We start from the raw sequence: 18,769 nt of genomic DNA on the forward strand, positions 1-18,769 counted from the left end.
TACTTGGTCCACCTCATGCGAAGAGTTGACTCATTGGAAAAGACTCTGATGCTGGGAGGGATTGGGGGCAGGAGGAGAAGGGGATGACAGAGGATGAGATGGCTGGATGGCATCACTGATTCGATGGACATGAGTCTGAGTGAACTCCGGGAGTTGGTAATGGACAGGCAGGCCTGACATGCTGCAATTAATGGGGTCGAAAAGAGTCAGACACGACTGAGCGACTGAACTTAACTGAACTGAATATGTACTCTTTATCCCCAAAGGAACTATTCAAAATGAAAAGATTTTCACCCTCAAATATTCTTTTGTTTTCTTCCAAGATGGCTTTTATTAAAGTAATTGAAGATTCTATATACAATGTTTGATATTAGATTGCCAAACAAAATATATGAACCTGTCCTTGTGATGTAGACTCCAAAACTAATCATATTTTGACGGAGAAAATATGAAGAAAGTAACAGTGAAAATTTATTCTGTGTATGAGGGTTCTGATAGAGCTATTGGAATCATATTCTTATCCCTGTGTTTTGTTTTATTTAGGTGTTTATTGGAATTTTCACAGCAGAAATGATTTTTAAAATAATTGCCATGTATCCATATGGATATTTCCAAGTAGGCTGGAACATTTATGATAGCCTAATTGTGTTCCATGGTTTAGCAGAGCTTTATCTAACAAATGTTCATGGACTGGCTATTTTACGATCATTCAGGGTGGTAAGTAGAATACAAGACCTAAATTTTATTTTATAAAAATTCATTTCAGTTTTCTCAGGCATAAAGTGGGAAGAATAGTAATACCTATCCTGATGGTATGTTGGAACTGTTAAATGAAATAATTCATATATAACAAGCTTAGAAAGTAACCCAGAAAAGAGTAAGTAGTCTCTAATGCTGTTTGGCCCAGGCATTAAAAGAAACAAGCCATATATACAGTGAATTTGAGATATAGTTCTATAAAGCAGGGTCAGGATTACTGGGTCAGTTTTGAGAAACAGAGTAATACAGAGTCCAAAAAGCTGAATGCCAATGTGTAACTAAAGAATTAGAATCAGGTGAGTATATCTAAATGTAAATTTGAAAATTTTATAAAAGAAGGACTGTCAGGCTAATAGAATGTTGCTATGAAGGTTATTAAGTCAGAATCAATATATGCATAAAATGTAGGTCGTAGTAAAAACATCAGAAAACTAAGCAAAGAAATAATGTTATTAGAATAATATTTATGTAAATGTTGGGTATTTGATAAATAATCTACTGTCTTATTCTGTTAACAAGTTGAAGGAATGTAGCAGAAATGAGAACAATTAGGTAGATTTAATCTTATCCAAATAATTCTTCAGAACCCTGTCTTTATCCATAGGCTTGTCTAATGAGTAAGAGGAAAATATAAAAGTTGTATTTATTGAATTTATAAATGAAGCAAGACTGGGAAATACAGACAATATAATAAAAGATTGTATCAAAATATCTGAAAGACTAGTAACAGATTGAACCTCAGATGATTAAGTTTTACATGGATAAGTATTAAGTCCTAACCCTTGAGTCCCAAAAGCCAACTACATACCAGAAAAAGTTGGGGAAGGTATAGCACATACAAAAACAATATGTGGATTTTAAATGACTCAAATATTAAAGTGATTTTGTGCCATGTGAATAAAAATTTTTAAATCTAGTGATTAAGTGAAATATTTAGACTAAACCTAGAATGTTTCATTTGGTCTCTCATGTTAATTTTAAAGGTAAATACACAATAGTATTCTTGTCTGGAAATCCCATGGACAGAGGAGTCTGGCAAGGCTACAGTCTATGGGGTCACAGTCAGACACAACTGAGGTAACTTAGCACTCATGCATACAATAGAGCTATCAAGGGACTTCAACGGACCCTTGAGACTTTTCCAATATCATCTATATGTTGAAATGTGGGAAAATATTCAATATATTTTGGAAAAAGAAAATAAAGAATGGATACTTGCTTTACCAGATATTAAAACAAAACTGGAGTAATTATTAATAGTATAATATTGAGAAAAAAAGGGAATTGACAGATCAATAGAAAGTATACTTCAATTTAATATAAAAAACTATAGAATATGTAAGTGTATTAAAAATTGTATATAAACTGAATTTTCAGTGTTTAGTATTAATAATGCTCACGAGTGAATATTACATTAGAGACTACACATGTTTATGTGTATAATGCTAATAAAAATTGTAAATGTACAGTGTAATTAATAGTGACTAGAGTTTTTGTTATTTTTTTCTTATTTTTGTTGTTTTTACATTGCTCTATCAGTTACGAATTTTTAGACTGGGAAGATACTGGCCAACATTTAAGATTCTGATGCTGACTCTTTGTAACTCAATTGTGGCCCTGAAAGACTTGGTCCTGCTGTTGTTCACCTTTATATTCTTTTCTGCTGTGGTTGGCCTTAACCTGTATGGTTCAAAATATAAAAAATATGTCTGCAACATAAATGAAGACTGTCAGCTTCCACACTGGCACATGCATGATTTCTTCCATTCCTTCCTGAATGTATTCCGGATTCTCTGTGGAGAGTGGATAGAAACTTTATGGGATTGCTTTAAGGTAGCAGGCCAATTCAGTTGTATTCCTTTTTATATGATGGTGATTTTAATTGGAAAATTATTGGTAAGTAATCCATGCTTTAAAACTTTCCTTGAAAAACTTATGTATTGTAGTCTGGCATTTTCATAATGTAGACTTGTGGAAGCCAGTGGTCTACAACTGTGCTGTCTGATATGGAGGCCTTTAGCCACATGTGGCCATTAATCAGTTAAAATATGAGCGGTCCACTTTGAGATATGTTAAAAGTGTAAATGGCACCCCACTCCAGTACTCTTGCTTGGAAAATCCCATGGACGGAGGAGCCTGTTAGGCTGCAATCCGTGGGGTTGCTAAGAGTCAGACACGACTGAGCGACTTCACCTTCACTTTTCACTTTCATGCATTGGAGAAGGAAATGGCAACCCACTCCATCGTTCTTGCCTAGAGAATCCCAGGGACGCGGGAGCCTGGTGGGCTGCCGTCTATGGGGTCACACAGAGTCGGACACGACTGAAGTGACTTAGCATAGCATAAGTGTAAAATACCCACTGAATTTGAAGTCTTCAGTTCAGTTCAGTTCAGTTGCTCAGTCGTGTCCAACTCTTTGCGACCCCATGAACCACACCACGCCAGGCCTCCCTGTCCATCACCAATTCCCGGGGTTCACTCAAACCCATGTCCATTGTGTCAGTGATGCCATCCAACCATCTCATCCTCTGTTGTCCCCCTCTCCTCCTGCCCTACCCCCAAAAAGAATGTAAATGATTTCATTTATAATTCTTATATTGAAAGTGCTTCCTAGGTGGCACTAGTGATAAGGAATCCACTTGCCAGTGCAGGAGACACAAGAGATGCAGGTTCAATCCCTGGGTTGGAAAGATCCCCTGGAGAAGGAAATGGCACCCCACTCCAATATTCTTGCCTGGAAAATCCCATGGACAGAGGAATCTGGTGAGCTACGGTCCATGGCGCCATCAGGAGTTGGAAATGACTGAAGTGAAAACATTTTAATTATAATATTTTTATACACTTAGTTGAATAAAATGGATTAGTTAAGCTAATTTCACCTGTTTTTCCTTATACTTTTAATGTGGCTGCTGAAAAATTGCATACATGATGTTCATCATATTTTCATTGGTTATAACCTGCTTCTCAAAGTAGCTTTGGTTTTATGTGGGAGACAGTCATTAATGTAGACTCTCAGACCCCATCCCAGAACTGTGAAAGTGGAATCTACATTTTAACAATATCCCTAAGTGATTTGTGTACACATTAAATTTTAAGAAGCACTTAAATGTAGCACTGGTTGTCAAATTTGACTGCACATTGGAGTTACTTGGAGAACTAATAAAAATAAACTAATGTCTTGGATTCATCCCCAGAGATTCCGATTTTATTGTTATGTGGATATAGCTTAGTCATCAGGATTAAAAAAAAAAATCCAATTTGATTAAATTGTGCAGCAAATTTTGAAACCCACTGATCTTTGAAACTATCATACATTAACTAAGAGGAAACACTTTCACTCCTAAATTTCCAGTAATTGGAGTGATTACATTAATTGAAGTATCTTATACTTCTTCTAGGGCTTCCCTTGTGGCTCAGCTGATAAAGAATCTGCCTGCAATGCAGGAGACCTGGCTTTGATCTCTGGGTTGGGAAGATCCCCTGAAGAAGGGAAAGCCTCCTACTCCAATATTCTGGCCTGGAGAATTCCATGGACTGTGTAGTCCGTGAGATTGCAAAGAGTCAGACACAACTGAACAACTTTCACTTTCATAATTCTCAGGAAAAAAAAATGGCTTATAAGATATATTTGTTCTTATTGGGAAAAAAAGAAACTCAATATTTACTTTTTACTCCTAAGTCACAGAGATCAAGCGGATCTCCCAAAAGACGGGAACAAAAAAATCACAGGGTAAAATCCATTGTATCAGTGCATTTCTCACTGCTTTTATTTACCCTGGATCTACTCCTGTCCTAAGTACGTACTGACACTGTGTTTAATTGTTCCTGTACTTGTCTATCTTCCTTATTAAGCTAGAACCTCCATGAAGAACTTCCATGAAGGAAGGGATCACATGTCCCAGAAAGTGGTTGCATTTTACAGTGTTACACAGTTCTTTCTTTACATCACGGCATTTTCAACTTAATTTTCAGTCTTTTAACACTCATTGCATATGTATATATGCGTGATAGGGAGTGTGTATACACATGTCTAAGATATAAGAAATGTTAGATCATAAGCTCTTAAAAATACAATTGTTGTATTATAATTTTTCCTCTCCAAATTCTGACATAGAAATCCTTCATTCGTTCCATAATTAATTGATTTTTCAACAAATATTTCATACTTTATCATGTACTTAGTGCTTTGCATTGTGCTAGTTATCTACTGAAAAGAAAAAATGGTTCTGACTCATATGAAGCTTATAGTCATGAAATTCTTAATTAACATCCTTTTCTTTTTTCTCACTGTGAACAATACTTAACCAAACAAAGGAAAAACACCCACCAACCTGAAATTATGCTTGTTCTTGCTCTTCGTCCTTTGAGAATGATAGAGATGTTATAAGGTAGTTTCTACAAGGCCCGTGGAGCCCCTGCCCAGATTCTGTGTAAATAAACCTTGATAGCAAAATGGGACACTAGTGGGAGAACAATCAAACTAGTCTGTAGGTGTTGTTTTTCAGTCACCCAGTCGTGTCAGACTCTTTGCAACCTCATGGATTGCCGCATGCCAGGCCTCCCTGTCCCTCACCATCTCCTGAAGTTTGCCTTGGTTCATGTCCGTTGCATTGGTGATGCCATACTGACATTCAATCATTGGTTTTCAGTTTTCAGTTTTTCAGCCATTGAGATTCTGTCATTGTAGGTTATAGAAAATATATGTTAGTGTTCCGGAGATCTTGCATGTAAGAAATTTCCAATGCTGAGCCAAATGTTAAACCCTCCATTTTATTTTATACACCAAACTATGGTTGCAGTTAAGATTATTTTATGACTTTATTATCTGCAAAAGTATTTTTATTTTTCCCCAAGTGAGTCTTATTTGAGCTTTCTATATTCCTAAGAGATAAAAAGATTTCGTTATTGAGATTTAAAGGTAATCCATTAGAAATGAACACAATTTGGTGGGTACTTCATAATATTCTAGGTGTATATGGGCATGAGAAACTCAGCAATTATCAGAGTGTTTGAGAATTCATCTCTTCAGATAGATCCAAAATTCTGTAAGATATTTTAACAAATGAATGTTGCAGATCTCCATATACTTAATTATTTTATGTACACATAAATTGTCAGTGTAAGAATTCCTACTGTATTTTCCCTTTAAAAATAATATGTAAAGCATAAAGTAATTTAAATTTCCAAAAGCTCAAATATTTGAAGAGAAGAGAGAAAACTTCCAGAATGGACAAAATGCCTAAATTATTACTTTAAAAGAATAATCAGTGTATCTCTAATTATCTCAATCTTATAATCTAAAATTATAATTTATACTCTACAAAAAGAAACAAAATTAAAATCTAATTCTCTGGAAATTGGACGTGGCTTGATCTTATTTCTCAGTGATAGTAAAGGTTAAAATACACACTATCTTCAAATTCAAAATAATTTGCGTATATTAGGAGTGATCCTTCCATTACTCATCTCTTTCTTATTTGACCAAATTTATTACCACAGAGAATCAACTAACCTACCTAAACCTTATGCTTGCACATCACAAGGAAATTAGATGTGGACTTCAAAACTAGGGATAGCTCTCTCCCCAGGAGAGTCCTCATGAATTTGCAGTACCCATGAAGATGTCATTCATATCTTTCTGAGTTAGGTTGACGTGAATTCAGCCACCTGGAGTAGCAATTGATTTTCTCACCTTGGGAGACTCTGCCTGGCTTAGTAGAAAAGAAAACAAACTGGAGTAAGACAGACTTAAGTTCAGACTCTGTGATCTTTGATACTTGGCATCTGTAAGCTTTGTGGTTTTCATCTGTAAAGGAGAAACAAACGATATTTCATAGAACATTGTAACCTTCTGGCTATCCAAATTCCTAACACAGCAACTGATCCTCTGTAGATGAGGAAGAACTGAATAGCCTAAAGAGCATCATAGTGTGTATGCTGTTTTCAGATTGCAGGCCAGCTTTTTAAAAATATTTGTTGTTGTTGTTGTTTGAAAGAAAACAAAAAATGAGATGCATTTAGCTTCATTTACTTCCTCATTCAGATACTTTACCTGTTTCTGGCGTTGATCATCTCATTTAGTTCATACAAGCCTGCAACAACTGAAGAATTCTCTGAAGAAGCAAAAAATCTCCAGCGTGCAATGGCAAGAATTAAAAAAGGAATAAATTATCTGCTTTCTAAAATAGTATGCAAAAAACAAAATGTTCTAGAGGAAACAATGGACAATATAAGTGACGTCTATGTTAAAGAGAATATTTCTGACCATACTCTCTCTGAATTGAGCAACACCCAAGATTTCCTCAAGGATAAGGAAAAAAGCAGCGGCACAGAGAAAAACACAATGACCGAAAATGAGAGTCAGTCACTAATCCCCAGTCCCAGTGTCTCAGAAACTGTACCCATTGCTTCAGAAGAATCTGATATAGAAAATCCAGACAATAAGGAGATTCAGAGCAAGTCAGGTGATGGAAGCAGCAAAGAGGTAAGTTGTTTTAACATTATGGTTTCGTACTGTTGATTGATGGCACTATTGACAAGGAAGTGAAGCAATGCTGAAGTTCCAAAGTTAGATTATTATCCATTCAGTCCTAGCTGTAGCACTTCTTCTCCTGATCCAGTTTCTTAAACTTCCTAAGTTTCTTCATCTGTGAATGAGGATAAAATTGTATCTATTTCTCAGAAGAGATAGAAGGATTAAGAAAAATAGTTCAATAGTGCATAGAATAATGTCTAAAATATGGAAGCACTTAGCAAACACTAGATAACATAATTGTAATATCTTCAGTTAATGGGGTGATAAAAAGCATATTGAAGAAACCTAGATTTTTATAACTAATGCATACTACTGGAGAAGTCACTAAACTGTCCTAGGCTTTATCATCTTTAAAATATAAGATGGGACTAGAAGAGTGCTAAGATACAGATATTTTCCTACTTGCTAAAATTTTAAGATTCTTGTCAGTTTATTTCTGCAATATATATTATAACATGGGAGAAGGCAATAGCACCCCACTCCAGTACTCTTGCCTGGAAAATCCCATGGATGGAGGAGCCTGGTGGGCTGCAGTCCATGGGGTCGCTAAGAGTGAGTGAGTCGGACACGACTGAGTGACTTCACTTTCACTTTTCACTTTCACTTTCACGCATTGGAGAAGGAAATGGCAACCCACTCCAGTGTTCTTGCCTGGAGAATCCCAGGGACACGGGAGCTTGGTGGGCTTCCGTCTGTGGGAGTGCATAGAGTCGGACACGACTGAAGTGACTTAGCAGCAGCAGCAGTTGAGTTGGACTTAAAGACCAAAGGGTAAAAGAAACATCAGTTGTAAATGTAAACAATTTGTTGTTGTTGTTTAGACACTAAGTCGTGTCAAACTCCTTTGTGGCCTCATGGACTGTAACACACCAGTCTCCTCTGTCTGTGGGATTTTCCAGGCAAGAATCCTGGAGTGGGTTGCCATTTCCTTCTCCAGGGGATCTTCCTGACTCAGGGATTGAACCCACATCTTCTGCATTGTAGGCAGATTCTTTACTGCCTACAATGAGCCACCAGGAAACCCAAAGGAAAAAAAAAAAGGATCACCTTTAAAGAAGGGCAGATACTGCCTTTCACTTAGCTTTAAAAATGTATACCTTAGTGAATCCAGTCTTACTGTCTTCATTTGCAAGTAGCACAATGTCTTAGTAGGAGGTGCCATTTAATCTACAGGGATCACATGCAGTGTAAGCCACTTCCATTGAACTTCACTAAAGAATTGTTTTATTTCATTCACTGGCATGGGGCAGGGAAGATAATGTCTTTTTCCAGATCCTCAAAGTCTCTGGCACCATCTTATCTCCCAAACCTCTTCCAGCTTATCAGCTGCTCTCTGTAATAGCTTATCAAATTGCCCTTCTAACAGGAATTAAGTTTCAATTATCTAGAGCCCTTCTAGTTTCTGGTAAAGGCATCTTTGTTTCAGAGAAACATTTTCACTCCTTATCATACCTAATCTTGTCAGGTCCATTTTCCTTCAATTAATAGCATTATTAGGAAATGAAAAACATTCTTCTTTTGCACACAGATTTTATTTAAACTATAACAACATTATAAGGCATGTGCTACCATACATTTCTGGGTAAAATTGCTATTAATCTGACACATTGTGTGGAAATGTCCTGAAAAACTTCTTGTCAGTCTCATTAGAAAGTCTGAGATATGAAGATATATAGGAAAGATGGAACTTAATATAACTGTACATGTTGAAGTTTTAGAAGTTATTACTTAAGATGCATAATTATTTGGTTCTTTTGATTGGTTAACTACTCAAAGAAGATTTTATCATTTATATATTTCATTATATATTTAATTAACACTTTCCAGATTATGTAGCCCAAGAGTATTTAGGATGTTGATCTAAAAAAGCAAAGAATAAAATATAAAAATTACAAGTGGTATGATCATTCAGAGATTCATGTTCTTATTTCTTTGGTATTTGAACTTTTATCTTTTAGTACAAATATATAATTATATAAATTTCATAAAAATAACATCAAACTTAAATCAGATTTTGAAACACTTTTTTTCATAATGTAGCCATATATATTGGTCACTAAGTAATCTTTTACTAAAATGGTTTATAATTTTGAATTTTGATTTATTTATAAATTTAAAATAATAAATACAGGGTTTTGAGAAAATCATATCAAATAATTTATGTGTGAGGGTTTTAAATACTCTAATGAATCATTTAAATATATAGTGTATGATTTTCAATTATTGTATGCTTGAATATTACATACTATTAATTTATTATCTACTCCCAAATCAATGCATTGCTATACCTTATTTTATCAATAATAAAGAGAATACAAAGGGAAATCAAATAACCTTTTAAAAGGTTTGTTTGTTTAAAAGTGATATCCTGCTGACTATTTTATGTTTTTAATAGAGCAGTATAATGTCTTAAAATTGACAATATATGGCTTAAAGCAAACAAAACTTGCTAATTTTATTTCTTTGACATTTATTGTGCAAAAGACAGAGGTAGAACAAAATATTTGTAGTTTTTTATATATTCTAGCTAGATTTTTCAGAAATTTGGGATAGCCTATACATCTTTTAGAACAGTGTTATTCACTATATATTCATTTTAATGTGAAAATTATTTTATCTTAAATTAATTTTTAAAATATCTTTAAACATTTCGACTCCCAGAGATATGTATACATTTAAAATTTATTTTTAATTTCGTTTTTACTTTTTGTCCATGCCACATGGCACGTGAGATCTTAATTCCCTGACCAGGGATCGAACCCCTGCACCCTGCCTTAAAGCTCAGAGTCTTAACCACCAGGGAAGTCTCTGTATGCATTTTAATATCAATCATGAAATTGGCATAAAGTCTTTTACTTTGACAGTAGTTTTTCTGTACATAATTTTTCTTTTTTCTGAAAATGACATAAACTTTAGCTATAGTGAGTAAATGAAACTTTAATGGCAACTTTCTTGGTGGGACTTACTTTTCAGAAAGTAAAGCAGTCGAGCTCATCTGAATGTAGTACAGTTGATATTGTTCTCTCTGAAGAAGAAATGGTCTACGAATGTGAAAAGCCAAAGCATCTTAGAAATGGTAAGAAAAAATAAGTTATTTTAATCATTATATTAACATTAAGCTAAATTTCTCTTAACCTAAATAATACTATTAAATACACTTTTAATTTTAAAGAGTTTATTAATTTGACTAAGGAATATACACATGCAGATGTGTTTGTGCGTGTGCACATGCACTCATGCTCATATATATCCTAATAGAAACTTATAATAAATGTCAAAGAAAAAGTCAATGTTTGGAATAGAGAAAAGGGGCTGCTTCCTAGGGGGTCTCATGAAGTAGTTAAAAGTTTTAGTTCTGAAATCAGACATACTGAGTTCAGATCCCAGCCCACCACTTGCTAGCTTCTACTTACCCTCCTCTGACTCATTTCCTAATACGTAAAATGAGGATAAGAATAAGACTTACTTCATGGGATTAATAGAAAGATTAAATTAGTGTGTGTGTGTGTGTGTGTGTGTGTGCACGTGCTTATACCTCATAGAATGGGGTCAATATTTAAAATACTCATAGGAAAACAAATGTATAAGTCATTTATTGAATATTAAGCTCCATGAATATTAAGAAATATATAGGGCTTCGGTCAGTTGACTAAGTTATTAAACATGTAACATGCACCTCTCTATAACTTATAATTTAATTTAGTTTCCTAAAGGGGCTTCCCAGGTGGTGCTAGTGGTAACTAATCCACCTGCCAGTGCAGGAGACACAAGAGATATGGGTTCAGTCCCTGAGTAGGGAAGATCCCCTAGAGTAGGAAATGGCAAACTGCTCTAGTATCCTTGCCTGGAAAATTCCATGGGCAGAGGAGCCTGTTGGGCTACAGTCCATGGGGCTGCAAAGAGTCGGAGATGACTCAGCCACTGTGCATTAGTCTGTATTAGGTGTATTAGTGTATTAGTCTATCAAGACTGACACATAACCATAGGTTCTAAATATTTAAAATCACTGAAATCGTCAAAATGGCAATTCCTAAATGTTCAAATTCCTATACTCAGAAATAAGACTCTGCTCTCAGTAGCCTGAGTTCTAGGACTTGTATGATACAAGACCAGGGAGAAAACATTTCCTATATTTTTCTGACCAAGAATGTATAAATTGGTTCTAGGGAAAATGTTAAAATGTATTGACTTTAAACTCCACCCACTCCATGCTTCATTCTCTTATCAGTTAATCACACCCTTTTCAAGCCTCAGGTTTTCCTTATGCTAACTCTCTTGACCAGAAGATAGAATTACACCTGTACCCTACCCATAAAATACTCCATAATCCAAGCTTAGCTCCTTAAATAGTCTCATTCAAAATTTCTATCCCATGCCACTGAAGAATTGGGATAAATTTAATTTACTTAATTGATATTATACCTCTTATGTCATGAATATTTGTATATTTAAATGAAAATGCTTGTTATGCCATGTGAATCTTCAAAGAATGAATTTTCAGGCATTATGCCAAAAAAATCTAATAATCAGAAGATGGTGTGTGTGGGTGTGTTTGTTTTGTAGGAGTGGGGGTAGCTTCTATTCTCAGTTCTGTCTAATAGGGTAAGAGGGTGTTCTAAGTCATCTGCGCCTTTCACAGTTTCTTTTTTCCGGCTATGGTCCCCAGGTGGTGCGGTGGTAAAGAATCCCCCTGCTAATGCAGGAGACTCAAGACATATGGGTTACAACTCTTGGTTGGGAAGATCTCCTGGAACAGGAAATGGCAAACCACTCCAATATTCTTGCCTGGGAAATTCCAGGTCAGAGGAGCCTGGTATGGGCTACTGTCCATGGGATTACAAAGAACTGGACACGATTAACATACACTTACTTACTTGTTCAGTCGCTGATTTGTGCCCGTGGGTCACTTTGTGACCCCATGGACTTCAGCATAACAGGTTTCCCTGTCCTTCACTATCTTCTAGAGTTTGTTCAAATTCATGTCCATTGAGTTGGTAATGCCATCCTCTGTCACCCCCTTCTCCTGCCCTCAGTCTTTCCCAGCATCAAGGTTTTTTTCCTTTCTTCCTTACTATTATGGAACTCACAAGTTTTTCTTTTTTTTCCTTAGCAATTGCAGTGGTCACTACAGTAGGGGTATAAATCTAATGTTTATAAGTCAGAGAACATCTATATTAGATACTGTAAATAAATGATTGTTAAAACATTTGAAATGTTTAACTTTTCAACGATTTCTAGATTTTTGTTCTTAATAGTTTCATTCTTGACAGTTTATGAACGAAGATCTTCATCTGCTCAAATCGGTAGAGGCCCCAAAAAAGGAAAAATCTGGAAGAACATAAGGAAAACTTGCTGCAAAATAGTAGAAAACAATTGCTTTAAGTGTTTTATTGGCCTTGTCACTCTGCTTAGCACAGGTGCTCTGGTAAGTGAGCGTATGTGATATTTTTATAGGAAAAATGCATCATTTGTCTATTAATTCATAAGGTCACCAAGCCAAATTATTTTTCCCCAGAATACTTATTATAGTACCAAATTTTATATTCTATGATTTTAGTTTTGGAATATATACATTGCAATTTCTTAGAAGGTCCGTATATGCCTCATTCAGTATTAAATAAATAATTTCAAAATATGTGAATGATAGCAGGAAAAAGAATGTTAATAAATACCATATTATTTTAATAAAGTTTAATAATGTGCACCTATTGTGCTAGTACTTTGGTACTTGTTCCATAAGAAAAGAGAAATACTGTATATATTTTTAAGAACCTTTGAACTACAAATATATTTACTCATTGACACAACTATCTTAATTCTGGAAAATTATCTTAGAATCTTCACACGTGTTAAGTGCATTTACAAGGCTGTGCACTGAAGAACTTTTTGTAAGACCAAAAAATTGAAATGCAAAAGAATACATATTAGGTGACTGTTTAAATACACTATGGTATAGTCATCCAGTGGGATACTATGCAGTTAGCTAGAAAATGCAAGACCTGTCTGCATGTTGATATTGCAATTCCCCAAGATATGGCAACAAGTGAAAAAAAAGAATTAAGTATACAGCATGCTGCATTCTATGTAGGAAAGGAAGAAAAATAGAATGTATATTGATATTTGCTTGCGTCTGATTAAAGAAGATCAGAGACTGATACACAAGAAATAGTTAATTGTGAGATACACGAAACAGAGAAGATGGTGAGATGGTTGGGAACCAGACTTTGTACTGCATATATTTTTAAAGTAAACTTTGTATTGACATTTAGCACACATACCGGAAAGCATATAGATCGTAAGTGTACAGCATAAAGGATTTTCACCAAGTGAATATACCCACGTAACCATCACTTGCCTCGTGAAGGAGGACACTACCAGGGCTCCAGAACCACACTCTGACCTCTCATAGTTACTTCCCCGTTCCGCATGGGTAGCCAGCATGTGGGCTTCAACTGCCATATATTGGCATTGCCTACTTTTAAAAAGATTTATTTATTTAATTTATGGCTGCACTGGCTCTTTGCTGCTGCACAAAGGCTTTTCCAGTTGCTGTGAGTGAGGTCTACTCTTTGCTGAGGTGCCCGGGCTCCGCACTGTGGTAGCTTCTCTTGCTGTGGAGCCTGGGCTCTAGAGCTCAGGCTCAGTAGTTGTGGCACATGGGCTTAGCTTTCCTGTGGCATGTGGGATCTTCCTGGACCAGGGATCAAACTTGTGTCCCTGTATTCGTAGGCAGATTCTCTACCACTGAGCCACCTGCAAAGTCCTGAGATTGCCTATTCTTTCAATGTTTTAATTGAAACAGAGGCTTCTGCATATCTTTTTATATTAGTTTGCATTATGTACCTTTTCAGTAGGTAAATCCATTTAATAAATAGTACTTTAGAATAACTTTGGATGGTATTTATAATCTGTTTTAAAGGATACTTTAGTCCATAATTGGTTCAATTGAGCCAGTTAATTCTATTATTTTATATATACTTTTATTTAACAATAGGTTTTCAAGAATCACACCTTTGTTTACATATGATTATTTTCATTCATGTTTAATCTTTGACCTCCATTGCACTTTGCAACAAGTCTGCCTGAGGTTATTGATACTTTACTGCCTTTTTTTCAATGCTAAAAAATTACTATGAAATTAATTTGAATGACATTATCAGACTTTGCTTCCTCCACAGTAAAACTGAGGTTGATCTATTAAAACTGAGAAATGTTGGGAAAACATTATAGTCTTATTTCATATTCATTTATTTCCACTGGTTTATCTGACATGCTTTGTGACTTTTCTTGTAATAGCTGTATGGATTTCTGAAAACACAGGTTTAGGGGTTTTCTTTGTTTGCTTATCTCTACTCCTTTATTCAAGACTTCCCTAGTGGCTCAGATGGTAAAGCATCTGACTACAATACGGGAGACCCGGGTTCAGTCCCTGGGTTGGGAAGATCTCCTGGAGAAGGAAATGGCAACCCACTCCAGTATTCTTGCCTAGAAAATCCCGTGGACAAAGGAACCTGGTAGGCTACAGTCCATGGGATCGCAAAGAGTCAGACACAACTGAGCGACTTCACTTTCACTTTCACTCCTTTATTCACAATAGCATAAGATGGCTATAAGAGATAAGAACCAGTTCAGATATGACTAAAGATTCCATCTAAGTTTGAATAACTGATTTGAGAGAGACTTTTCAGTTCACTGTTTAGAACAATTATGAGGTCAAGTTCAGACTCTATAAGTAGAGGTTCTGGAATCAATTAATGATGTCTGCTACAGGCATGGATCAGAAAATGGATATGGATTGTGTGAATAAACTCACATCAAGTGTAGAAGCCCTTGAGACTGCAGTCTATGACAGTGGTCACCATCTGGAGATGGGATCTCATTCCCCACTTTGCCAGAAGAGATTTTAGAAATTACATGTACACTGATCTTTAAATATTTTATCCACAGGCTTTTGAAGATATATATATTGATCAGAGAAAGACTATTAAAATCTTATTAGAATATGCTGACATGATCTTCACCTACATCTTTATTCTGGAAATGCTTCTAAAGTGGATGGCATATGGTTTTAAAGCCTATTTCACTAATGGCTGGTACAAACTAGACTTCATGGTTGTTATCGTACGTATTTTAAAGAAAAATTTTAAAGGCTATTTGTTTACTTTTCCTTCTTTACTCTTACTCTGACTTTCTTTTTGATTTGTGTGTATCTTTCTTTTACCTTTCTCTATACATTCTCAGTCACCAATATCCCATATTTCTTTATATGTAATGTTTAACATCCATCTTTTTCATATTAAAATTTTAACAGTTCAGCACTTAACTCCTGGTTTTTTCTAATCATTACCTATAAACCTGCTGCTAAGAGAACAGGCTTATTGAACAATATTTTGAAAATATCATCATTATAAAATATTCAAATTCTGTTGGCTCTACCTTTAAATCATACATTTAAAATTAGACTGCTTAACATAAACTTCAAGCTTCCCATATGGCCCTAGTGGTAAAGAATCCACCTGCTGAATGTAGGAAACTTAAGAGACACGAGTTTGATTCCTGGGTTGAGACTATCCCCTGGAGGAGGCAATGGCTACCCACTCCAGTATTCTTGCCAGGAGAATCCCATGGACAGAGGAGCCTGGCGGGCTACAGTCCATGGAATTGCAAAGAGTTGGATACAACTGAGCATCTGAACACTTTTCCATCATAAACTTCACCAGTAGCACACTGATCCAAGGTACCAGAACATGTGAATCGCTACAGTAGTTCCACCACTGCACACATGTATTCTGTTCTCCACATAACAAGAAAAATAAGCTCCATTAAGCCAAAATATTTTCTCGATTTTGTTCTCTCCTTACCCTATATGCCTAGAACCATTCATGTCACATAGTAGGTGCTCATTAATTTTTGTTGAATGAACAAATGTCTCCCCATTCTATCAACAATGATTGAAGCTTCTCAGTCAATAAATAATGACTTACAATATCTGACCTTTGTCTTCTAAATTAATTCTTGAAAAAACCTTCTATTTCAATGATACCACACTATACCTGCAACCCACCTTCCTGTTTCTTGGTTATCGTTCTTTTTTATCTGCATTCTTCCATGTGTATATAAATGATATCCTTACTTTGAAGCCCACTTTGAGCCTCTTCAGTACAGGGTAAAATAGAATAATTTTCTTCATTTATATTACCTTGAAAATATAGAAAAATGAAGGTACAACAAAATTAATCATAACTATACCACCTTGCCCAATCAGCATTCATTTTTATTAATATTGAATCATATTTATGCATGTATGTTTACTTTAAAAAAAATCACCTTAGAATCCTTATTTTTTTGTAATTAGTATTTGAACTTAACAATATTCATTTCCTCCTTGATGCCTCTTCTCTGAAACCCTATTTTGCATATTGTCTTAATTATATATATATATTTGGATTCATATGAAAACATATTCTAAATTCTGTTTTAAAGAATATACTGTGTACTATTACTATATTGCAAATAATCATGAAACTGATTCTTAGTCTAATTTTAAAATAAAAATGATGTAAATATTAATCTTTGACCATAAAGAATCTCAAATACACAATTTTTTTAATCTCAGTAACATTTATTATTCATACCAAAAAATACTTTTGAATTTTTTAAAACACTTTTTTAAATAGCTTTAGAATACTTTTAAAAATTTTAATAGGCTTTAACTGTAATTTTCTGTAAGAAATGTTCATTTACAGATTGTTTTGATTAAATTTAAAATTAAATTCTATTCAATTTTTTATTTATATATATCCAGGTGTTCTGTCTTAGTTTAATAGGCAAATCTCGGGAAGAACTAAAACCGCTTGTTTCCATTAAATTCCTTCGGGCACTCAGAGTTCTATCTCAATTTGAAAAAATGAAGGTAAGAGAAAAGTTTCTAATCTAAACTACAGGTTTTTATTTGGGATTAATAAATGTCCATAAACTCATAATCTTTGTTGTCTTCTCATTTGTGTCTTTATTAATACAAAAGCCAAATTTCCAATGCACATTCAGTTTAGTGATAGAAAGATTTCATACAATATTCTAGGGCTATAAACTACACATAGCCTATTAAAACATGGGCTGTGGGTGAAGGAAATGGGGAGATGTTGATCAAAGGATCCAAAACTTTCACATATAAAATGAATAAGGTCTGGGGAATTTAGTATATAGTATCATGACTACAGTTAGTAATAGTACATTATATACTTGAAGTGTCTAAGGGAGTATAACTTAAATGTTTTTCACCATTTATCCTGAAAGGTAACTATGTGAGGTCATAGATGTGTTAATTAGTGTGATTGTGGGAATCATTTCACATTTTATACATATATTTGGACATCATCTTGTACACCTTAAACATACACAATTTTTCTCAATTATGCCTAAATAAAGTGAAATACATATACACATATATACTAACACACACAAATTAGATAATAAATGTAACTAAAATAACATTTTTTATTTTAGTTTAGACCACCTGACCTGCCTCTAGAGAAACCTGTATGCGGTCAGGAAGCAACAGTTAGAACTGGACATGGAACAACAGACTGGTTCCAAATAAGAAAAGGAGTATGTAAATGCTGTATATTGTCACCCTGCTTATTTAACTTATATGCAGAGTACATCATGAGAAATGCTGGCCTAGATGAAGCACAAGCTGGAATCAAGATTGCCAGGAGAAATATCGATAACCTCAGATATGCAAATGACACCACCCTTAGGCAGAAAGTGAAGAAGAACTAAAGAGCCTCTTGATGAAAGTGAAAGAGGAGAGTGAAAAGGTTGGCTTAAAACTCAACATTCAGAAAACTAAGATCATGGCATCCGGTCCTAACACTTCATGGCAAATAGATGGGGAAACAGTGGAAACAGTAACAGACTTTATTTTTTAGGGCTCCAGAATCACTGCAGATAGTGATTATAGCCATGAAATTAAAAGATGCTTACTCCTTAGAAGGAAAGTTATGACCACCTAGATAGCATATTCAAAAGCAGAGACTTTACTTTGCCAACAACAGTCTGTCTAGTCAAGGCTATGGTTTTTCCGGTAGTCATGTATGGATGTGAGAGTTGGACTATAAAGAGCTGAGCACCGAAGAATTGATGCTTTTGAACTGTGGTGTTGGAGAAGACTCTTGAGAGTCCCTTGGACTGCAAGGAGATCAAACCACTCAATCCTAAAGGAAATCAGTCCTGAATATTCACTGGAAGAACTGATGCTGAAGCTGAAACTCCAATACTTTGGCCACCAGACACGAAGAGCTGACTTGTTTGAAAAGACCCTGATGCTGAGAAAGATTGAAGGCAAGAGGATGAGGGGACAACAGAGGATGAGACGGCTGGATGGCATGACAGACTCAATGGACATGAGTTTGAGTGAACTCCAGGAGTTGGTCATGGACAGGGACGCCTGGCATGCTGCAGTCCATGGGGTCG

The 18,769-nt window shown here is 35.2% G+C and overlaps 1 protein-coding gene across 1 annotated transcript in view; it reads left to right on the plus strand.

The window, feature by feature from the left end:
- Positions 1–18,769, plus strand: part of SCN7A (sodium channel, voltage-gated, type VII, alpha subunit) — an 80,548-nt gene that overhangs the window by 50,653 nt on the left and 11,126 nt on the right. The window contains exons 13-19 of the mRNA XM_010858940.1: positions 544–717; positions 2,299–2,655; positions 6,803–7,243; positions 10,268–10,370; positions 12,565–12,719; positions 15,242–15,415; positions 17,100–17,207. Coding sequence (XP_010857242.1) covers positions 544–717; positions 2,299–2,655; positions 6,803–7,243; positions 10,268–10,370; positions 12,565–12,719; positions 15,242–15,415; positions 17,100–17,207 — 1,512 coding nt within the window. The remainder of the gene's footprint in view (positions 1–543; positions 718–2,298; positions 2,656–6,802; positions 7,244–10,267; positions 10,371–12,564; positions 12,720–15,241; positions 15,416–17,099; positions 17,208–18,769) is intronic.

Source organism: Bison bison, unplaced genomic scaffold (genome assembly GCF_000754665.1).
Source record: "Bison bison bison isolate TAMUID 2011002044 unplaced genomic scaffold, Bison_UMD1.0 scf7180017864452, whole genome shotgun sequence".
Taxonomy (NCBI): Eukaryota; Metazoa; Chordata; class Mammalia; order Artiodactyla; family Bovidae; genus Bison; species Bison bison.